Here is a 24,988-nt window from a genome sequence, read left to right on the forward strand (position 1 = left end):
AAAGGAGAGAATTTATTTTTTTACCGTACTTTTCAATTTTTCTAATTTTTTTTTTATTTGTATGTATGTAGATTTTTATCTTATCAACTTAATTCTGGCAATTTTACCACAGTTATCAATTTCATTTTACATGATGTTCAGTCATCATATTTTATGCAAAGTTTTTTTAAAAGACTAAACTTTGCTGATCAAGATGGATCCTAGCTTAGCCTGGACTTCCTCCTGTTAGAGATTTTACCCTCTTTTTATGACACCACCATGCACTGTAACTAAATAATTCTACTTCAATTCTGACCATCATCCTGGTTGTTCTGGCACCTCTGGGCTCTCCCGTTCCCACTACCCGTTTCCCTGGCACCGTAGCAATCTCCTCCTAACATGGAGATCCTGCATACATTGTGCGCATATCTACTGCGCCGGGACACTCACAGAACATTCAGCTACAGGATAGTGTACCCTCCCACCTGCCACCTGTCCTCTTTGGCATTCTGCAGCTCTGGAGACACACGGATGGGCTGAATGTATCAGCACCGCCCTGCTGACATCAGTACTACAGCTGCTCATCAGCTTTCCTCTGGACTTCATTCATTTATGAATTACATGGTGTGTTTATAACACATATATCTCTTACATATATCTTCATTAAATATAACATATGTGATTTGACATAATGGCACTTTACCCCAATGATAAGATCTTGCTTTTATTTGTTTATAACTCAGTGTTTAAATTATGAGTTATGTAACTCATGTGTTATGTAAATCCTGTGACTCTATGACCCGGTAGTAATTACATCGGGTCTTATATATAGATTGTCTGTTTTTAAAACCACCATGCCTGATGAAGAGCCCTGCTCGGGCTCGAAACTTGTTGTTGCACTACAAATAAATTTGAATGCTCTTCCTTGCACACTTATCCTGTGTGGTCTGGACTGTTACTGGACTGATCCGCCTGCCACTTATCCACTGCTGAAGTTACCTTGAGCCACTTGTGAAGGAGGCCGCGGCCAGCTGACCTCCTATGCCATTGCGATTCTGCATGCACACTACGGTGTTGTGCCCGCAGCACAACTTGATCTAGTAAGGAGGAAATTTTTACCTTAAAGGGGTATTCGCTTACCAAAGTCCTCTGCAATAGGAGCGCACCTTTGTTTTCCTTTTTTAATTACAACTTATGGTGTATAACCCCTTTAATGCAGCCTATTTCTTATCATAAATTTGATTCCTAAGCATGGTCTATATCTGTAATAGCCTGTAAAATATAAAAGGCATGCGCCCTGACTGGTGATTTGGTTTTTCTTTGTTTGTAAGTTTATGATTTTTCTTAATCGCATAAATTGAATGAGAATGTACAACTAATCCTTTAAAAAACAAGATCCTACATACATAAACTAATGAAAAAAATAAGCTTTGCCACATGTTTTGCTAAGATTTTATTTGAAGATTTTTCCTGGCAAATTATTATTCTTTTTTTATTTTTAGGCCAGAGGTAAATCTGAAGAAGTACGTGGGCTGTCTGAAGGATATCGAGGTCTCCAGGACACCATACAACTTACTCAGCAGCTCTGACTACATTGGAATAACCAAAGGTTGTTCATTGGAGGTATGTGTGCATGTAAATAATAATAGCTCTAGATATGACATCAATATATAATTTTTTTTATAGCTTTTTCCCCCAAGTGTTTTGATGTTTTTTGTTTTATGACAATAAATCATAATTTTTCTGGTGTTTACACAATTATGTTGAGAAGTCTATGGCAGTGTTTCCCAACCCAGTCCTCAAGGCACACCAACATTCCGGTTTTTTTCAGTTACTCCATTGGAATAGAACAGGGAAAAATTTAAATCCTGGACTGTTGGTGTGCCTTGAGGACTGGGTTGGGAAACACTGGTCTATGGCAATGGCTGTCTGGACATCCTAGGAATTGTAGTTATGCAACAGCTGGAGGCACACTGGTTGGAAAACCCTGGTTTAATCTAAGTTGATACCGAGAAGTAGACTCTATTTTTCTAAAATACACTGGCCCAGATTTACCAAAAGTATCTCATTCTGTTCACAGTGCAAACTTTGAACAGTGTTTAAATGTGCCAGATTTATAAAAGTGTCACAGAAATGTGAAAGAGCTACAAAAAAGAAAGAACAGTTTATTGTGCTAACCAGATACTGACCTCAATATGGTGCATTAGCATTTGTCATATTTTGTTACAGTGAACTGCATTCTAATTTTATCGTCTTTTTTTACATTTTTATTTTTATTTATTTTTTTAAAGTTATAGCTAGATACACCAAGATACTGTTGATACAAAGTACATTCTTAGTGTGAGGCAAAAGAGTTTCTTATAGAATAAAAACAGACACCACCTCTGAAATACAAGAGCAGTTGTAATATTTACTGTTTCAGCAACTATGAAAGGGTATGTTCACATTGGGGAATTCCTGCCATTCTGCTGAAATTCGGCATCCGCATTCCTTTTGCAGAATTCCTTGTTTTTTTCCGCATTTGCAGAATTCGCGTGGAGCCCATAGGAAATCCATGCAGAATTTTCTGCAGAATTTTCTGCAGGAATGTTTTTGGGGTAGAACACACCATTTAAAATATAACACTCAGCCCCCCCAATCAACATGTTTCGCCACAAGCAGTGGCTTTGTCAAGAGGCAGTGCCTGCTGCCTCTTGACAAAGCCACTGCTTGTGGCGAAACATGTTGAAGAAGGCTGAGTGTTATATTGTAAATTGTGCACATTACCCCAACAACATCACTATGTGAGGACTGCAGTCTCACATCTAAGTCACGCTCTTTCATGCACATATACATATATAGAAAAAAGACCGCCCTGTAGTTTCTTTGAATTGAAGGGACTTCTGTAGTAACTTGGAAGCACAGTACCGATGACCAAACCACATATTGGGATAAATAGGTAACAAAAATTGGTGAAAATTCCAGCTCCCAAAAATAAGATAAAAGTCCAAAAAATTTTTCACATAAATAAAATTGATGAAAAAATGAAAACCAAAAAGGTGGTTTTAAAAGCATAGCAGAAACGCCAAAGTGTTTCCAACCATCATGGTTCTTAGTCCTGGCTATGCTTTTAAAGCCACCTTTTTGGTTTTCATTTTCTCATCAATTTTAATTATGTGAAAAAATGTTTGGACTTTTATCTTATTTTTGGGAGCTGGAATTTTCACAAATTTGTGTTACCTCTTTCATGCACAGCCATTGTATTACCCTATTAACAGCCCAGACATTTGTATCACTGTGGTTTTTCACACACATTACTTTTAAATATATGATTTTGTGTAGATTACCAATAAAACATATGGATGTTTTAGTATATGGGAAAAATATTATTATTTTTTTTTTTTTTTTTTACCATAAGGGCTGATCTATAAGTGTTAATTCACTTATAAAGGCAGGCACATAATGTTACTAACATGAAAATTCCAATTTGCTACTTACACACAAATTCCGGGCACATTCTGCAGAAATTCAAGCCCTGTTGACTTCATTCCTCTGCTGAATTCTGCAAGACTTATATTTTTGCAGATTGCTGAATTTCTGCAGCGAAAATTCCTGCTACAGAAATTCTGCTTTGTGAAATTCTGCTACCATGTGAACATACCCTAAAGGGATTGCCCAATTGTGGACACAAATAGGACGTGCCTATGCCCAGATGCAGGCACTGGCAAAAGTCAAGGACATATTTACTCAGCTGCTGCCGATCCTCTGTCAGTGTCCTTGACTTTTACCAGTGCCTGCATCTGGGCATGTCTTAGGCTCTTTTCACACTGTCGTTAGTGCCCGGCAGTGTGACGGCTGTTAGAAGATAGTGGGAGAAAAATTTGTGCTTGCAATGCCTTTTTCTCCCGCTGTCTTCTGGCGGAATAATGGCTACAATGACAGACGTCAGAGAGTCTCATTGGGCTCTGTCAAACTAATGGCCGTTAAAGGCAAAAATAAAGAAATCAATAAATAAAAGAGAGCCTTAATGGCCATTTGTGGCAGAGCCCAGCGGCAGTGTGAAAGTAGCTTTATTTGTGTCCACAATTCCGTGTCCAACTTTAACCCAGAGGTTGGGCTCCCACTGATTATAAAGTGATAGCTTATCACTGTTCTTTTCACTTGACTTGAATGGACAAAAAATGACACAAAGAACACAAAGAGCACTTTAGCAGCCAGTTACCAAAATATTGTTTTTCAGGTTAAATATGATCTGCAGTATTCAAGCTCTATTTTTATTTCTTCCATATCAGACTGGACAAAAGACAGCTAAATGTATTCGAGTGAAGAACATAAAAATCTTTAGTAATTTAATGACAATGCACAATGACAGTTCTATGTCATTATCATCAAGCAGGTTTAGGTCTATGTCATTATCCACAATCAAAAGCTATAACCTTTTTTTCTCACAGATTTAATGTTCTGTATTCTATGCCACTTCATAAAAGTCCAATACCTGTACGGCCTTTTAAGACCCTTTCATTGAAGAATAAAGAGGTCTAAGGTATCATTTTCTTTTGCGAAATACTCATTCTGAGCATAACCAGTTAGACTAATGGACTATAGGGGAAGTCATCTTAAGCCTTGACCTGTTAATAGCATTTGAAGAGACGCTTCAGAAGCATGGCTCCATTGTACTTTACACTAGGAATAAACACACGTCTTGAATTTACAGAGCTGCTGTATTTAACACTGACAAATATATGGTTGCCACGCTTAAAATTCATTGAAAGAGTCCTCTATTTATAGCTGAGTGGCTGAGTAGTGCTCCCACCACATATCTCAAAGAATAAAAACCTGCAACCATAAAAAAGAACTATGAAAGCCCAGGCAAATTTTCAACAAAACTTGATAAATTCATGTTTTGGAGAGTCATAGTTGTGCTCTGCAGTGTAGATGAGAATTTAGAGCTTTCTTTTTATCTAGGTCTGATTTTTTATTTTATTTACGAGCAGGTCAAAATCCAAATTTAACATAGGTTTTATGACTTTATTCGCTACGTGGCATAAATCTGTTAAAACTAATATTACTATAGGAAGACAAACTGCCCGAAATCCTCTTGTTCACTAAACCATGTTATTTTAACATCAGTAATTTACAACTTCCCTCATGTTTATAGAGTATAGAATATAGAGATCAAGCTACCTTTTTCTAGAGCTCAATAACTCATGTTCAATGCATTTGGAAAGTCTTCAGACCATTTCACTTATTCACATTTTGTTATGTTGCGGCCTTGTGGTAAACTAAAAAATAAATAAAGTTTTCCCTCATAATTCTGCACACAATACCCATTCAATAAGTGTAAACATAATGTTAGAAATCTTTACTGGAAAGGAAAAGCTAAAATTGTGCAATGTCATAAGTATTCAGACCCTTTCCTTAGTACTTAGTTAAAACCCCTTTGGCAGCGAGTACAGCCTTCGGTATTCTTAGGTGGTCATCTCTGAAAATCCGCTCAAGCTCTGTCATGCTGGATGGGGTCCATCGGTGGAAGCCGTTTCCATAATTTTCTGTTGAGTTTAAGTTGGAGCTCTGGCTAGGCCTCTCAAGGACATTTACAGATGTGTCCCTAAGTCACTCCTGTGTTGTCTTGTTTGTCATTGTTTGTTGAAAGGTGATTTTAATTGGGCCATCTAAGGTCCAAAATACACTGGATAGGGTTTTGATTAAGGATATCCCTATACTTTGCTCTATTCCTTTTCCTCCACCCTTATAATGTTGCCACCACCATGCTTCACTGTAGTGATGGTATTGAGTAGGTAATGAGCAGTGTTCGGTTTCCTCCAAACATGGTATTTAGAATGGAGGCCAAAAGGTTCAATCTTTGATTCATCAGATTCTTGCTTCTCGCATTCTGAAAGTCCTTTAGGTGCTTTGCTTTTTTTGCAAACTGCTGGTGAGATTTCATGTGTTTTTTTTTTTGTTTTTTTTTACTGTTTTGATACATTATCAAAAAATTCTGATATTCACTTTGTCACTTTGAGCATCAAATTATGAGGGGAAAACTTTATTTTTTACTTCAGCAAAAGGCTGACTCATCATTGTTTGCTGTATTATTTGGTTTATCTCATCCACCAAGATATTGGTGGATTCACTTGTAGTATAACCAATGTAGACTAGCCATAAATGACTCAAGTTAAGGACATAGAGGATGACAACCAGGAGAAAAAAAGATGATTTCTAGCAAGAAGCTGGATCTTACCCCTCTCTAGTACTGCATGTAAATGTTCTAGTAGCACATATGAATGCTACATACATAATACATTCAAGTAGTACATATGAATAATCATTGATGTTGCTGCACAGATCTTTATCTAGTGGCCATAACAGGCTATACTTGGAAATTTCCACAATAAACACCTTCAACAGCTATTGAGCCTGCTATCTCAAAAGCTTAAGAATTTTTTTTGTCTCCACTCATCCCTACATCCTCTTAGCCATGCTGAAAATTAAGTATTTTTTGCAATCCATGCAGAATCTTGTGGCATTTCCTCTTTTTGCCATTCCCTCTTTAGGGCTTAATCTATGTTTATAGACCATGAGTGTCCTCACAGAGTGTCCCCAAGGGGGATATATTATAGACCTTTTTATGTGTTGATTTCCAATGTAAAAATTATTTTAAGGCTTCTTGGTATCAATGTTGTATTGAAATACTATACATACAGAAAACATAGTTTATTTTCTATTAACCATATATGTAAGGGTGCCTGTCGCTACAGTTGATAACATTTATTAACATTAAAAAAATATTAAAAAAATTAGCAGCTCAATTTGTAGTGGAACCCCTTCCTTGCTGTGCTACTTCTGTTTCCTTTATGTCTGCTTACATAACACTTCAGTAACTTCTCTAGCCCTATGTCATGGCATAGCAAAAAGGAGTAGGTCCTGTGCTGTTTTTGTGATCGCACAGGAAACTAATGGAGAAAGTCTATAATACTGGCAAACAGTCAATTCCCTCTAATGATCAGAATGTGAAATAATTGTGCATCATGGAGACCACTTTCAGAAGCTCAATACCAGTAGTAAAATACCGCTGTCACCATTCTGAAGGATTAAAATAACTAAACCATGTAAGTTTGTTAAAAACTCTTTTGAAACGACAGGTACACTTTAAGGCTTGAATCTGTGATTTTGCGAGTTCAGTTGCCTGTCCTCCTCTCATAGCTTTCTCTAATGTTAGATCCTGGTCTATTCACAGTTATATATTTTACAGTATCCTTCCTTGTTATAGTGAGTAGAGATAAGCGAAGTTACAGTAATTCGATTTGCCACGAACCTCGCGGCTCTGCGGTTGCTGACTTAAGCCTGCATAAATTAGTTCAACTTTCAGGTGCTCCGGTGGGCTGGAAAAGGTGGATACAGTCCTAGGAGACTCTTTCCTAGGACTGTATCCACCTTTTCCAGCCCGCCGGAGCACCTGAAAGCTGAACTAATTTATGCAGGCTAAAATCAGCAAACGCCGAGCCATAAGGTTCGTGACCAATCGAATTTACTGTAACTTTGCTGATCTCTAATTGTGAGTGTGATAGTATTGCTAGACTTCATGCGTTATACTATTCTACGTTTAAATGTGTCCCATATGTTTTTCACATTTTCCACAAACTAAAGAGGTATGTTCATTTGATACAGATATGGCATTTCCATAGAATATGCCATTTATAAATACTGTTAGGGAACATTCACATGAGCGGACCCACAGCATATTTTACAGCTGCAGATCCGCCCCTGAAGAACCCCTGCATGGTGGCTTCACATGTGCCTGCTCAGAGCAGCAATACACCACTACGAACAGACACACCGTGATGTGTGAGTCGCAGCGTGCATGCGCAGTATACTCGCACATCACTGCAGCTCTCGCCTAGCTCATGGAGCAGGGAGAGCGGCCACAATGTGTGCAAGTACACCACGCATGCGCTGCAACTCGCACATCGCAGTGTGTCTGCTCCGAGCAGGCACAAGTAAAGCCACCATGCAGTGGTCCTTCAGTGGCGGATCTGCAGCGTAAAATACACTGTGGGTCCGCTCATGTGAACGTACCCTTAGATGTGGTCCCAGGACTCCCACCTATCTTAAGATCAAGGGCCCCGCCACATCCAACCTGATTGCAAAGCGGGCTGCATTACATCGTGTGTACAAAAGCCCCGCCACTGGAATCCACCCATATAATAGTGCTACACTTTTCACACAACTCCAATTACTGTTACCTGTCACAAAACCTACATTATTTTTCCAGGTTTATTAGCATCATGGTAAAACAGTACTAGTTTTTATTTTTTTAACCTTAACACTACAACCCTCTCCCTTGCTCAGAAAATGAGCAATCTTGTGTCTGAATGAAAACATCTGAATGAAAATAATCCTTAGCTTTAAATTACGTAGAATTTTGTCTAGCAAAAAGATATAGTCATTTACAAAAAAATGTATTTTATTTTATGATTGTAAGGATTGTTAATTTCTAACTAAATGCAAAATAAGGTACATAAAATGCCTATTTTGCAGTTGAAGAGTCTGATAACTCCTTCACATAGCTTTCCATCCCAATGCCTCTAAGATACTGTAGGTGGAACAACACTGTTTATGCCGGATTCTGTTCACTCTCATATTCTCCTTCCTTTCCTCAGGCTAAAGATAGCAGCAGGGAGTCATTTGTTATGGATGTGGAGGGGTTGCAGGGGTATATGGAGATACCTTTTTCATCTTGTCTTTATTCCTTTAAGTTACAACAAGCGGGTCCTCATGCCAGCTGTTGTTACTTGATAACTTGATATATATATATATATATATATATATATATATATATATATACATATATATATATATATATATATATATATATATATATACAGTCATGGCCTTTAATGTTGGCACCCCTGACATTTTTCTAGAAAATAAAGTATTTCTTACATAAAAGGATTGCAGTAACACATGTTTTGCTATACACATGTTTATTCCCTTTGTGTGTATTGGAACTAAACCAAAAAAGGGAGGAAAAAAAGCTTATTGGACATAATGTCACACCAAACTCCAAAAATGGGCTGGACAAAATTATTGGCACCCTTTCAAAATTGTGGAAAAATAAGATTGTTTCAAGCATGTGATGTTCCTTTAAACTCACCTGGGGCAAGTAACAGGTGTGGGCAATATAAAAATCACACCTGAAAGCAGGTAAAAAGGAGAGAAGTTCACTTAGACTTTGCATTGTGTGTCTGTGTGCGCCACCCCTAAGCATGGACAACAGAAAGAGGAGAAGAGAACTGTCTGAGGCCTTGAGAACCAAAATTGTGGAAAAATATCAACAATCTCAAGCTTACAAGTCCATCTCCAAAGATCTAGATTTGTTTTAGTCCATCCACAGTGCGCAACATTATCAAGAAGTTTGCCACCCATGGCACTGTAGCTAATCTCCCTGGGCGTGGACGGAAGAGAAAAATTGATGAAAGGGATCAACACAGGATAGTCCGGATGGTGGATAAGCAGCCCCAAACAAGTTCAAAAGATATTCAAGTTGTCCTGCAGGCTCAGGGAGCATCAGTGTCAGTGCAAACTAGGCGGACACCAGTGCTGACACATAAAAAAGCAAGACTACATTTTGCCAAAATGGACGTGAGTAAGCCAAAATCCTTCTGGGAAAGCATCTTGTGGACAGATGAGACCAAGACAGAGCTTTTTGGTAAAGCACATGATTCTACTGTTTACCGAAAACGGAATGAGGCCTACAAAGAAAAGAACACTGTACCAACAGTGAAATATGGGGGAGGTTCAATGATGTTTTGGGGTTGTTTTGCTGCCTCTGGCACTGGGTTCCTTGAATGTGTGCAAGGCATCATGAAATCTGAGGATTACCTACGGACTTTGGGTCGCACTGTACAGCCCAGTGTCAGAAAGCTGGGTTTGCGTCCGAGATATTGGATCTTCCAGCAGGATTATGACCCCAAATGTATGTCAAAAAGCACCCAGAAATGGATGGCAACAAAGCGGTGGAGAGTTCTGAAGTGGCCAGCAAGGAGTCCAGATCTAAATCCCATTGAACTCCTGTGGTGAGATCTTAAAATTGTTGTTGGGAAAAAGGCGCCCTTCCAATAAGAGAGACCTGGAGCAGTTTGCAAAGGAAGAGTGGTCCAACATTCCGGCTGAGAGGTGTAAGAAGCTTATTGATGGTTATAGGAAGCAACTGATTTCAGTTATTACACAAGGGGGGTGCCAGGGGCGGACTGACCCGCCGCCACCACTACTGAGGATTCGGGACACTCGTCCCAGATCCCCAGCAGACAGCGCTACATTCTCCTGTATGCGCGATACACGCACATACAGGAGAAGGCGTCCCCTCTGTGTGAGCCGCATCTGCAGCTACACAGAGGAGACGTGACCTCTGCCCCCACGCAGCACGCAGTACAGGCGCCGGTGACGTCATTCATCGGCGCCTGTACTGTGGAGGGGAGAAGACGCAGGCCCCGGCTGAGGAGATTGTTGCGTGGGATATCAGGAGAGCATCCTTTTTTTTATTTATTTTTCTCAACTCTGCATACACCTATGGGGAAGGGGAGGAGGGGGGGTTACTCTACATATACCTATGGGGGAGGGGGGTTACTCTACATATACCTATGGGGTAGGGGGGGTTACTCTACATATATACCTATAGGGGAGGAGGGGGGGTTACTCTACATATACCTATAGGGGAGGAGGGGGGGTTACTCTACATATAACTATAGGGGAGGAGGGGGGGGGGTTACTCTACATATACCTATGGGGAAGGAGGGGGGGGTTACTCTACATATACCTATGGGGAGGGGGGGTTACTCTACATATATACCTATAGGGGAGGATGGGGGGTGACTCTACATATATACCTATGGGGGAGGAGGGGGGGTTACTCTACATATACCTATGGGGAGGGGGGGGTTACTCTACATATATACCTATAGGGGAGGGGGGGTTACTCTACATATACCTATGGGGGAGGGGGGGTTACTCTACATATACCTATGGGGGAGGGGGGGTTACTCTACATATATACCTATAGGGGAGGAGGGGGGGTTACTCTACATATATACCTATAGGGGAGGAGGGGGGTTACTCTACATATACCTATGGGGGAGGGGGGTTACTCTACATATATACCTATAGGGGAGGAGGGGGGGTTACTCTACATATACCTATGGGGAAGGGGAGGGGGGGTTACTCTACATATACCTAAGGGGCGGGGGGGGGGGGGGTTACTCTACATATACCTATGGGGATGGGGAGGGGGTTACTCTACATATACCTATAGGGGCGGGGGGGGTTACTCTCTACATATACCTATGGGGAAGGGGAGGGGGGGTTACTCTACATATACCATATGCCAAACAAAGGGTCCGCCCCGGGTGCCAAATGTTCTAGGTACGCCCCTGTCTATATATATATATATATATATATATATATATATATATATATATATTTATATATATGTATATATATATATATATATGTGTGTACATATATGACAAAGCAAAGGAAAAGTAGCACTCCAAGGTGAAGGAGGGATATGGGTGCAAGCAGTCTCAGGGACCTTGGTCCTAGGTCCAAAAATTCCAAGTCCCTCCGTGGAATATAAATAATTTTTTTTTATTTTTTTATTCCTCCCAATGAAAATACTGCAAAGTTTATGTGAATGCACCCTTAAAGACATGGGAGCAATGCAAAGCTTGGGACTAAACCAAATCCATCATTAAGCCAACTTAGATTTCCATGACAATTATTACTTTATGCAGGGGAATACAGAGAAGGCTGACTGTACACTCTATCTGACTTTATGTCTGAATTATGAAAGTAAAGTAAATATCAGAATTTATTTTTAATAGGATTTTTTGAAGAACTTGGGACAACTGAAGTAAGCTTCTACATCTCCATTGCCATTCCTGTTGGCATAATCCAGCAACTCTCATAGCAGTTAATTACATTTATTTTTTTAGACTGAACATCTTTGAAAAAAAAAAGAGATTTATAATCCTGTTACATTGTGTTCACAGTCAGTTTACTGCATTATAATATTACCTGTATGCTTTTCAGCAGAGATCATTTCACATAGTTTATGTATTAGATTTCTGATGAAGGTTGTAAAACAACTTTATTATAAGCAAGAAATAATGAGATAACGCTGTCATGCATTCGCACCCGTACACTGACCCATACTGTTCTAGCAGGCGTATTTTTATCTACTCTGTGCTGTATTGTTCAGGACTATATCCAATAGACAATGAATGACTCTCTATACTTTAGCCACTAATTATTAATAATAAGCCACTTATTATTAATAATAATAAGAACATTAAAAATAAGAACAATACATTAGATTATGCATTCACTGCATAAATCAGATTGTGATGATGCTATGGGCCTAGACCAGGTTAGTTGCAGATCTTAGTTTAATTGATAGATCTGCTCTTCACGAGTCCCACAAATAAGGGAATAGGCCACACAGGACAAAGAAGCAGTAAGTCCTCTTTCCCAGATGGCTAAAGGTGTGGTACTGTTCTCAAAGATTTTTAAACAGTCTGATCTACTGATAAAAAAAAACTGGCACAGTCTTAGACTGTCTAGTCTAAGTTTATACCTATCTACATCTAGATAGTTTTTATTTCTCACCCCCAACTGTTTAGTAAGCAATAGATTATAGTATTAAGTGGGGTGTCTGCTGATTGTGTTACATTTTTAATATTGGTCAGGCTGGCCTGAAAAGGTAGAAAGAAAAAAAAAGACTGCAAATAAACATTACTCGCCCGCTCCAATACAAAGTTCTGACACTCTCAATGTGCCTAATCCCTCCTGGTCACATCTTGGAACAAGTAAGTGTCCACTCAGCCAATCACTGGCTGTAGCAGTGATCCTCCTCAGTGATTGGCTTTTTGAGCAGTTTTTTTTTCCTTTACTTTTATTTTTCTTTAACCCAGGCTTACTTTAAAAATGTAAACAAATCAATAAAAAAAAAAGATAACTCCTTATTAAAAGGGTCTTACTTTTCTATGCCCTGGCAATCACTTGTTTGCACCTGGGGAAGCCATATCTAGGTAAAAAAAAATGCCAAATTACATGCTGGCCATTCAGAGTAATTATATCTATCAGAAAAAGCAACTAACAGCTCCAATCTCCAGCTCTCACACCTGTGCTGGCAGCGGACGTGCTGGCAGCGGCTTTGGACTGAATTCTACTCGCAGAAAGAAATAGAGTTGTTCAGGAGCAGAAGAAGCAATGTGCCTCTGCATTAAAGCCCAATATATGGTAGAGAGCAAATAAAACGTTATTCATGGCATATGTTGGAGTTAAGACCAAGGAATAAAATAGACCAATAATTAGTCACATGAGCGTGACATCAAACAAAAAAGAAAAGTTGGAAAACATGAGACCAAATCATACACTGCTACACACATAACCCAAATTGGATCAGTGAGCACATAAATAGCAAACATAAGATGAGAAGTATTACACTAAATTAATAAACCAGATATTGAAGCACTAGCAAGTTTCACCATAGAATTGAAGGATTCAGTATATATATATATATATATATATATATATATATATATATATATATATATATATATATTATATATAAAAGAACAGGAACAGTAGCACAACAATGTGCCAGTAATCCTTATTAGTGTTAGTGCTCAGGTGATAACAAGGGTGCACTCATCTTTTGGTGTTGCACTGTGAACACAACACCATAAAATACCTGTGCACCACTTCTGTGGTTGAAAACACTGGGGTGCAGCCAGCATCGATCCCATCCTTGAGATCCCTCTGAAAGGTCAGGCAGGAGATCTCTCTGGACGGACGGGTCAACTGGACCTGATGAAGAGGGGGGTTACGCCCCTTGAAACATGTTCTCCGCACAGTTTTTTTTTACTGGTGAATAAACTCAGTATTTATTTATTATTTTCTGTCCGAATCAGTTAATTGTTCTTAACCATTCTACGGGTGAACACCTAGAAGCATCGTCTTTCTACCTGCTCTCACAGGATTCTGCATAAGTATCATAGAATTGAAGGGGTTATCCAGAAACAGAAAAGCAGAGATGATTTCTTCCAAAAACGGCACCTCACTTGTCCCCAGGTTGTGTGTGGCATTTCAGCTAGGTTCCATTAAAGTGTATGGAGCCAAGTTATAATATCACATACAACCTGAGGACAAGTGTTGTGCTGTTTTTGGAACAAATCAGCTCTTTTTCCATTTCTGGATAAACCATTTAAAGGGGTACTCCAGTGGAAAACAAATTTTATCAAATCAACTGGTGCCTGAAAGTTAAACAGATTTGTAAATTACTTCTATTTAAAAATCTTAACCCTTCTAGTACTGCTCCAGAGGGCGTTGTGTAGTTCTCTTCAGTCTGACCACAGTGTTCTCTGATGACACCTCTGTCCGTGTCAGGAACTGTCCATAGAAGGAGCAAATCCCCATAGGAAACCTCTGTTATTCTGGACAGTTCCTGACATGGACAGAGGTGTCATCAGAGAGCACTTTGGTCTGACTATAAAGAACTACACAACTTCCTCTGGAGCATACAGCAGTTGATGAGTACTAGAAGGATTACAATTTTTATATAGAAGTAATTTACAAATCTGTTTACCTTTCTGATACCAGTTGATTTGAAAAAATGTGTTTTTCACTGCAGTACCCCGTTAACGTTTTATTTTTTATTTCTCCCTCAATGAGATGTGCTTCCTCAAACCTGGTATCCACATGCAACAGGTATCTTTGGGAAACATAGCAATCCCTGATCACCATTCCTCTCACTGTCTCACAATACACACACACACATATATATATAGTGTAATATGACTGATCAAGCTTGGATTGGATCTGTTTATATTTACCAATAAGGCAGGCCCTTAATCTGGCTGATATTACTGAAGTGATTCAGTTAATTCTTTAGGTCCATAGTAGGATGGTTATGAACATGCCATAAGTGTGCTCTGGTATGACACATCATTTGCAAATGTTTATGCATAGTAATGCTGTATGTAAATTATATTTTGCTTTTTTTTTTTCCATTTACAGAAAGTGCTTTCGGTTAGTTTTTCAAAACCTGGTTATATAGAAGTGCCACCAGCATCAATCGATGTCGGGACAGAAATTACATTATCATTCAGCACCAAAAATGAGTCTGGAATGATCTTATTCGGCAACGGAGGAACTCTTATTTCACCAAGAAGAAAACGTAGACAAAGTGGACAGGTAATGTAAAGAATTTAGTAAATCTTGTATTCAACAGAAGAAAATCATATTTTACAATGCTATACAGCCTTTATACACTTTTCCATTATTTATGTATGCACTCAGCTTTCCTGGGTGCCTGATTACATATTCTTAATCAGTCAATTTCAAGAGCAAATAAAAATGGCCTTTATGCACTACCCAATTGCTATTAATTGCTCCCAACTTTCCCGAGTGCCTGATCAGTTACTGGCCAGATACAGTACATGGATTTAAAGGTGTACATTTTCTATTCAACTTTTCTAAGGATCTCTGCTTGTAGCTGTTATCACTACATTCCAACAGATTTCGATCTATTAATAAATAAACAATTACGATACATATAAAATATAAAAGATATTGTATTGTATAAACACATATTTTCAATAATTGTATCCTCCTTGCTGTTTCCCTTCCTGACACCTAAATCTATTCATCGCCTCTGGTTCCATGATTTATTAAAAGTGAACGCTCCATTCAGCATTTATCTGTATTTGAGTTTCTTTGTGAAAATCGTGACTTAATTTACAGCATGACCTCTTTTATTTTTATGGTTCAGTCTTTTTATGCAGTTCTATTAAGAAAAGGGAGATTGGAAGTTTCTGTCCCAGGACCTAAAGAGACACATCGAATAACCATTAGACCTGAGAAAGGAGAATTTCATGATGGCAAAGAACATTCTGTCCGAATAGAAAGATCAGGAAAGTAAGTAATATTACAATGATTTCCTAAGGCTACTGCCAGTACTAATGTTAGCTTCATTGATATATAACTTTATTTACCCTTGAACTGTATCCTTTTTTATAAAACTTTCTGAAAGTGAGACAATAACATAAGGATTATAGCCAGGGTTGCAATACTGACTCATGCTGTTTTTCCCTTTCAAGTAAGTTACTTTGCAGAATATTTTGCGCAATATTAGTGATCACTAGCTCTATCAGTCTATAATGAAAAGTACTGTATTGGGAGTTGGTTCTAGATATAACAACCCCATTAGTTAGATTCCTTTCTACTCGATTCAATATACATCTGTCTGCATGTGCTGAATGGCTTAAAGGGGTTATCCAGGAAAAAACTTTTTTTTACATATCAACTGGCTCCAGAAAGTTAAACAGATTTGTAAATTACTTCTTTTAAAAAATCTTAATCCTTTTAGGACTTATGAGCTTCTGAAGTTAAGGTTGTTCTTTTCTGTCTAAGTACTCTCTGATGACACGAGTCTAGAAGCAGTTTAGAAGCAAATCCCCATAGCAAACCTCTTCTAAACTGGGAGGTTCCTGAGACACGTGTCATCAGAGAGCACTTAGACAGAAAAGAACAACCTTAGCTTCAGAAGCTCATAAGTACTGAAAGGATTAAGATTTTTTTTAATAGAAGTAATTTACAAATCTGTTTAACTTTCTAGAACCAGTTGGTATATAAAAAAAGTTTTTGCCTGGATAACCCCTTTAAAGGGGTTATTTAGCTTACTTTTTAATAAGGTGTGGGTGGCTTAAAAAGAAAAAATAAGAAATAAGAGGCTCTCACATGGTCCCCTTTCCCACCCCACCTCCCCAACAACTGCACCGCCTCCCCCAGTAGAACAGTACAAGTCCACGTGTGGTGTCCTGCAGAATGAACATGAGCTCAGCTAAAATAATTCTCAAGGTCACCCAACCAACTTTTACCAAAGAGGATATTCGGAGACCACAGATATAGTAACACAAAATCTCAGTGCTGTGAGAAAGGGCCTAGTTATGATCATAACTAAAGATAAGCAACATCCAACACAGAAGGCAGGAGACCCATAGAAGCACAGACAGGTGTGAGAAAAGAATCCAAGAACCCCATATCCCTTGAAACTTATGGACGGCCTTAGGCGTTTCAAATATCCCTCTTTCCCACCAAACAATAAGCAAAACCCGGGCAATCAAATTAGCAACCATAAGGGGACTAGTCCTTATCCAATACTAAGCTATACATTTTTTGGGCTTGGTACATATTACGAAGAATACCCAGTTCAATTCCAGAGGGTTCTGTACCGCACACTATGAGACCCAGTATGCATTGCTTTGGCTCCACAGGCACTATAATCCCATACATCATATGGACAAGCGAGAGCACCTCCCTCCAATAAGGGACCAACAATAGACATTCCTAAACCATGTGAAATAAGTTAGACCCACCTGACCACACCTCAGACAAGTAGAATCGTGAAGGAGACCGAGCCTATGTAGGAGTGCCAGATTTTATACACCCTGTGCAGGTGGATCTCCAGCAACTTCGACCTATCCTGCACCTTATACACATGACATAATTGTAAATATCTATAAAAGAAGGACCACGGCAGCTCAAACTCACTCAGGAGATCTCCGTAGGCCTTAAATATGCCATTCACACACAACTGTTCCACTCTATGTACTCCCCTCCTCTTGTAAAATCCTGCATCCTGGAAAGAGAGAAATTCAGTCAGGTCACGGTTGTGCTACAAAGGCGTAATTTTCGTACATCCAGACAAACCAAGCAAATTTATGGCCCAGACCTTACATAGTGGTGAGTGGTGGAGGCATCCGGTGGCCTAGTGAGGGCACCAATAATCATGTTTTGCCATGAATTATTTACCAGCGGGACCCAGTGTCATCACCCTCACCCACCCTCTCAACTAATGTAGTTGTGAGGCTAAATAGTACAACCAGGGGTTTGTCAGGGCCAATCTATCAGAAGCTTGCCTCTGCAGTGTTTCCAACCATATCCTGGCATATCTACCTCCCCATATAAGCTGTATCAGAGACAGAAGGAATTTTAAAGAATAAAAAAAAAAAAAAACAGAGAATAAAAAGTAGACAATTTGAGCAGGTACAAAAACCCAATAATAAGAAATAAGGCAATTAACAGGCATGGAGACCAGGGGGGAGACTAGTACATTGCAAAAATAAAATTTCAGGCACATAGGTGTAAAAATCCAAAGGGTTCCCAGGGTTCCCACACCAAGGAAAAAAAACATCAGGAGGGTATTCTTCAGAGAGGCATTAAGCAACTCCAGGGAGCGAACGGGGAACAGGTTGTGATAAGATGGAGGAGCCAACCTCTTCCAGAACTTCGCAATCAGAGTCTCGGCAGTTAATAGGATGTGGAAAAGAAGCCTAAGCTGTTTCTTACGCAGAGATGGGGGGGGACAGGTGGAGCAGGTAGACCAGAGGGTCTGGAGGGACATTAACATGGAAGACCCTGGAGACCAAACGCTCCTCCACAGCCCAATAGGGAACTAGGAGAAGGTAGAACCAGAAGATGGGGTTGATCCAACCCCACTACCACAGTGCCAGCACTGCGAGGGAATGGCCAGGTTTAGCCTATGAAGCAACTCAGTGGTGTGGTACTAGTCCATTAACATGGGGAGTTCAGTATAGAATATATATATCAGAGAGGAGGCCCTTAGCTGTCGGTCCTTGACGACACAGTCTCTTAAAGGTGGTCGGCAAGGATACAACAGTGGAACCTAACATAGAAACCATGTGGTGGCGAACCTGCAGGTAATGGAATCGTGCAGAGAAGGGAAGTCCGAACATAGACATAAGCTGTTCAAAGGGGAGAAGGGAGTGAGTAAACACATCAACCTACCATGGCAGAAGTAAGGCTGACAGGTAGCTCAGGGGGGTACAAAAAGATTGCATAGGGAAGGAGGGGGAGGCCAGCTTGATTTTTACAGTACAATACTCCTATATATGTATAGAGAAGGCCATAGGACCCAGGAGGGGGCCTACAGACCCCAAAGGAAGAGATGAATCTAAAGCTTTTCAATCTCTATCCGCCTGCTATGCGCCTGGTAGGAGGAACAAGAGGTGTGCTGCAAAATAGTATATAGTCATGTCCAGTACTGCCAGACCTCCCATTAATTTTCCCACCAACATTACCGACATAGCGAGCCGGTGTCTTCAAGCATCCCAAATGAAGCTTAATATCGCTGACTGATAAGAACGTAGAGTTGCGAGGGGAACTCATATCGGAAGGCTCTCAAAAAATATATAACAAATTAGGAGGAACAATCATTTTAACCACAGCGACCAGGCCAAAAAACTAAATAAACTGTGTACACCACTTCTTCATCAGAGCCCTAAGCTCATCTAGCATAGGGGGAAAATGTGTTGTATAGAGTAGTGCGGGGGTAAGGTGGACACCCAGGTACTTAATGGAGGATAGGGGCATGCTGGGGTACCTCTTTGAGTCAACATGCCACTTAAGTGCTCTCCTCTAGGAGAATTTTTATTAAAAAGGCTTCACTATTATCCAGAAATACAGTCTATGTATTTTGTATTTTTTCAGGACAGATTTTGGTCTTGACAGCAGAAATAAAATGCACAGCAGGAATAGTAACTTCTTTATATCATTTATTTCAGGAGAATTGTTCTAATATTCATATGAACTAATATGACACTCTCTCATCACTGAGTGTTGTGTTTGTTTTTCTCTTCCTGTGTTATGTACTGTACTATTCTCTATGATTTATTTGTACAGTGTACATTTTGTGTGTCAGTTCAAATAAATAAATCTCGGTTTAATATGTTGTTTTCCCAGCATCTTATGTTTTATGTTTTAACGTCTAAAACATAGTGAAAGTATGGAGGAATGTTATCTATTTTATATTCCGGGTGCTCTGCAGTCATACAACATCCACTAAATTTGTTAGATGCAGGGGGTTTTACATAGTCTATTTTTCTTCTGTTGTGTCTTTATAATTTTTTATGGAAATGTCTAAATAAATGGACATGAAGGGTATGTTTGCTCTCTTATGGGCCAACATCTTAAAGGGGTACTCCGGTGCTTAGACATCTTATCCCCTATCCAAAGGATAAGATGCCTGATCACAGGAGTCCCGCCGCTGGGGAACCCCGTGATCTTGCAAGCGGCACCCCGTTTGTAATCAGTCCCCCGAGCGTGTTCGCTCTGGGACTGATTACCGGTGACTACAGGGCGGGCGGCGTGTGACGTCACGCCCCCGCCCCATGTGATGTCACGAAAAATAAATAAATACATTAACAGATGCTAAAACCAGAACCTGCTGTATGGCATATCCTTTCAGAATACATCAATGACTCTAATAACCACATCTTCAATCACAAAGCAAACAATGCCTCTCTGATGTGAGTGGTTAGGTGGAGTTTTGGAAGAAAAGCTCATTTCTTCCTTGTTTGTCTAAACTATGGTATAACTAGAATATAGGGAGCAGCACAATAACTATCCTCCCATGCACAATTGTGTCTGTATTGGTCTCTGAAGTTACCTGTAAACTGATCCATTTCCCATCCTCCGCACATCCTTTCCTTGTTTCCTACAGTGTGAATATTCAACCATGTGTTGATTTGTCATTTAGCTAAAATGGAAGTGTCTTCCTCCTGGAATAATAACCTGAGCAGATGTGTCCCCCATGCTGTTTTACCACCAAATGTAATCATGTTACGTAGCAAGACTATACAAAGCTTGTCCTATACCCAAGTCCCTTTCCACTGCAGCATTGGGCATGTTAAATAGACAGAATCAGCATCAAAGCCATTGTTTAAACATGGATTTGTTCATTTGCAAAACATTTCCGCCCACTTACCCTGCCGAATAAAAGGTTATTTCCTTAATTGTCTACAATGCTCATACAGGACATGGAAGACGCCTGTCATTTTCCTACACTAAATAGTTTTCGGGAGCTAGAAATAAAACAGGCTTGTACCGATATATAAGTGCCAAATCTGTGATTTAGGACTGTGTTGTAATAATACATTGTAGTTGGCTTGGCCACAGACTTGTGTCATTTCATCAACCATGAGTTCGGCCATTTGACAAACTCAGATTTACTACATCTGTATATCTGTGACACTGGGGTTCACCTGACTTACTTTATGCTCTTATATTTTTTTCCAGCTTATTTACTGTACAAGTCGATGAGGATCGAAGCCAGACACTAAAACTGCCAGCCAGTCATTCCATAAGTGTGAAAAAGCTATTTGTAGGTGGAATCCCATCTGATGTACAATTTCCCATGTACAAGAGCATACCGCCATTTGAAGGGTGCATTTGGGACCTATTGATCAATGCAGTGTAAGCTTTACAATACACACATTCTGTACATTATAACCGCTTTATCCAGTTAAACTTGCTATTTACAGTATTTCTATGACAAATACATTTAATGTTCCTTTTTATAGGTTTCTATAGTTTAGCTATTGTTTTTTAGACTGCAAATACAGCTAAAGAAAATGTGTCGTCAGAAAATGACTTATTTTTTAAATCAAGTTTTTATATTTAACATAATTAATAGGAATTTTTGGTGATTTTTATTTCTAAATTTCCATTTAAAGAGTACCTGTCATCAACTAAACTTTCCCTGATCCCCCTCCCCATCTGTCCCTTACTCTAACTATGCCTATCCCTGTGTTTATTGAGGTTTAAAATGCTATGGAAATACCTTTTTTTATCCCTCTTCATTAGCTCAGGAGCACTGTCTTTCTGAGGGGTGGAAGGAGGCGGATCCCGGCAGGCATGATCACATGAAGCCTGGCCTGGACTCTGCTTCTGCCATTCTTCCTGTATGCTGCTCTCCCTCTGCAGCAGTGTTTCCCAACCAGGGTACCTCCAGCTGTTGCAAAACTACAACTCCCAGCATGCCCAGACAGCCAACAGCTGTCTGGGCATGGTGGGAGTTGTAGTTTTGCAACAGCTGGAGGCACCCTGGTTGGGAAACACTGCTCTGCAGTGTGCATACAGACTAAGTACAGGGGAAAGACGGCAGCCTCTGTCTCTCTCTCTCTCTCCTGTGTCTCTCTGCACTAAAAAGTCAATGCTGAGAACCAGGGGCGGCGGGAGCAATTACAGAGGCAGTAATTAAGAGGAATGTCAGGGGGTTGGGGGGCACAGAGCAGGGAGTGCAGTGACATAATACAATGTATAAGATAATGTGTGGTGAGGGGCAGGGAGAACACAGAGCAGGGGGAGGGGGAGGTGACTGGCCTCTGTTATATAAGAGGCATGTGCAGGCTTGTAGCTCACAGTGCTGCTCTAGGCTGGGAGCGAGTCCTGAGCTGAGAGTACTGAACTTCCTGTGGAAGGACCAGAGCCCTTTCAGCATTAGTCCTAAAAGCTGTACACTTAATATGAAAAGCATAGGAAGCTGCCTGCAGACCAGGCATAGAAGAGAGACCCCTAGTGGCCAAAAGTATAAAATGAAAAAACTGGGATAAATATTAATATTTTTTAATGAAGATATATTACAATATGTCTTCAGTAATGATTATGAACAACATATTAAAAGTTTTTGTTGATGACAGGTACTCTTTAAATATCTTCATTATAAAATTATTTTCTAATCTATCTAACTAATCCAGCAGTAAAATTTTGCTTGGAAATTCAATTGCTTTCAATGGAATTCTGCTGCATTGTGCACACAGCAGAATTTCTGTGGTCGAAACATCTGCTGTGGACATTCCGATTTTAGCCTCCATAGAAAGAATTTATATATCAATTTCTGCAGGGGGAGCCGCTCGGAAATACATTTCCGTTATTTTATTCCAGCTGGCACCCGGTCATTGTAGAATGTCAATCTGTGTTTTCCGGGCAGATGTTCTGCAAAATTTCTGTCATGTGAATATAGCCTAACAGTGAAAGGTAACACAATTATATAAATAACATGCAGATCATTTACAATATATAATAGTCAGAGTCCACTCATTCCTCCTTCCTGCCCAATGATCTACCCAAATGTCGCAGAACATGCTTGGAAAACTTACCCATAGACATGATTAGGGCCTGCTTCTGCCTATTGGTTTCTATGTCCATTAGGCTTCTGTAAAGCATATTTCTAAATAATGGCTGCTACCATAATGATGCCGAAAAACAGGCATAGATACATACAACAAAATAACAAAACATACAACAAAATAACATTAATGCATATACAGAAATATATACTCCCCTCCCCTTTATCCACCTGTACCCCTTCCCTTCACCTCCTTGGTTAAACTCAATGGACATGTGTCTTTGGTCAACCGTAATAACTATGTGAATACAAAGATGAAAGGATATCCAGCGCAGCAGCTCGTATGAAACAGATTTATTCGGCACAGCAAACGTACAGGTACAAGACAATAGTGACGGGTTTCGATCACTTAGGCGATCAACACGCGTCACTATTGTCTTGTACCTGTACGTTTGCTGTGCCGAATAAATCTGTTGCATATGAGCTACTGCGCTGGATATCCTTTCATCTTTGTATTTTTATACAGCGTTGTCCACGCTGATCCCCGACGCAGTGAAGTCTTCATTGGGGTGAGCTGGAGCTACTCTCTTTACAATATAACTATGTGAATAGAAACAGATTAGAAAAAACAAACACATTTCAGTATCTGCCTCTAATCAGTAAAACAAATCTAGGATTTTCTAAAGCTTTAATAGATAGCCAATATTCTTATACTGATGGCAATATAAATCAAGACAAACAAGTTGTATTTCATAGCTTTTTAATTTTAATAAGCAAAATCCCTGCACTTATATATACATTTCCATCCTAATAGGCCAGTAGACTTTGCACAACCTGTGTCTTTTGAGAATGCAGATATTGGACAGTGCCTCCCACAGGAAGAAGATGGAGACATAGACAGCAGTGGAACACCTGGTGCCACCACGTCACCGCAAGTCATCCCTGGTCCTATCTCATCCACTGTAAGTACTTAATAACAGCATCATTAAAAGGACATCATTTATTTATAAGCATATATAAAAAGTAATACTACTGTGGCCGATACAATCATAATACATTCCTACTACAACGAGATATACATAAGATCTTAAAAGGGGTTATCCAGGATTAGAAAGACAGAGAAAATTTCTTCTAAAAACAACAACACACCTGTCCTCTGGTTGTGTCTGGTATTGCAGCTCAGTTATATTAAAATGAAGAGTCAGGTTGAAATACCACACACAAGCTGGGGACAGGTATGGTGTTGTTTTTAGAAGAATTTAGCACTGTTTTTCTTCTACACAACCCCTTTAACAGAGCTGCACATGTTGGTAGTGCCCAGTTACATGTATCAGGAGAAAAATCCTAATAACTTCCCAAAAAACTATTTTACCTATAGTCAAAGTTAATAAATGCAGTTTAATAAACATCAAACATCCCAAAAACATATTTGGGACAAAAGGTTTATTATTGATTATCCAGCCTCAAAACTTAGGACACAAAAATCTTCAGATTATGCCACTAGTTTCTTTCAGGTCAGAATTCCCATAATACCTGCATGGAGTGCTATCATACGCATATGTAATCCCTAAAAAGTGATCTTAAAGGGGTATTCCGGGCAAAAATATAGGGGATAATGTGTATGGTCGCGATCTCCCAGTAGCACCTGCATTCTATGCGGGTGCTGAATCTCCAGTTTCGTCACGCCCCCTCCCATAGACATGAATGGAGGTGGCGTGGTGTGACGTCACATCCCCAATCCCGGAAACTGGAGATTCAGCACCCGCATAGAATGTAGGTGCTACTGGGAGATCGCGCGGGGTCTCAGCAGCGGGCCCTCCGCGATCAGACACCTTATCCCCTATCCAATGGATAGGGATAAGGTGTATGATCGCAGAGGAATACCTCTTTAAGATTCCTGCTGCTTTAGCTAAACATAATTACATAGAAGGATTTGTATATAATTGTATCATAATTATATTAAGAGTATAATTACAAACACAGTATATAGAAGAGCAAGCAGCACTTCTAGGGAAATTCAAATTCAAAACAACAATTCAAGAA

At 39.7% G+C, this 24,988-nt stretch overlaps 1 protein-coding gene across 2 annotated transcripts in view; it reads left to right on the forward strand.

Annotated features, from left to right (window-relative positions):
- LAMA2 (laminin subunit alpha 2) overlaps nt 1-24,988 on the forward strand; it is a 943,701-nt gene that overhangs the window by 877,631 nt on the left and 41,082 nt on the right. For both annotated transcript variants that reach the window (XM_056566521.1, XM_056566522.1), the window contains 5 exons: nt 1,482-1,602; nt 15,034-15,210; nt 15,788-15,933; nt 21,115-21,291; nt 23,760-23,907. In XM_056566521.1, coding sequence (XP_056422496.1) covers nt 1,482-1,602; nt 15,034-15,210; nt 15,788-15,933; nt 21,115-21,291; nt 23,760-23,907 — 769 coding nt within the window. The remainder of the gene's footprint in view (nt 1-1,481; nt 1,603-15,033; nt 15,211-15,787; nt 15,934-21,114; nt 21,292-23,759; nt 23,908-24,988) is intronic.

The sequence above is a fragment of the Hyla sarda genome, chromosome 3, assembly GCF_029499605.1.
Source record: "Hyla sarda isolate aHylSar1 chromosome 3, aHylSar1.hap1, whole genome shotgun sequence".
In the NCBI taxonomy this organism is placed as follows: Eukaryota; Metazoa; Chordata; class Amphibia; order Anura; family Hylidae; genus Hyla; species Hyla sarda.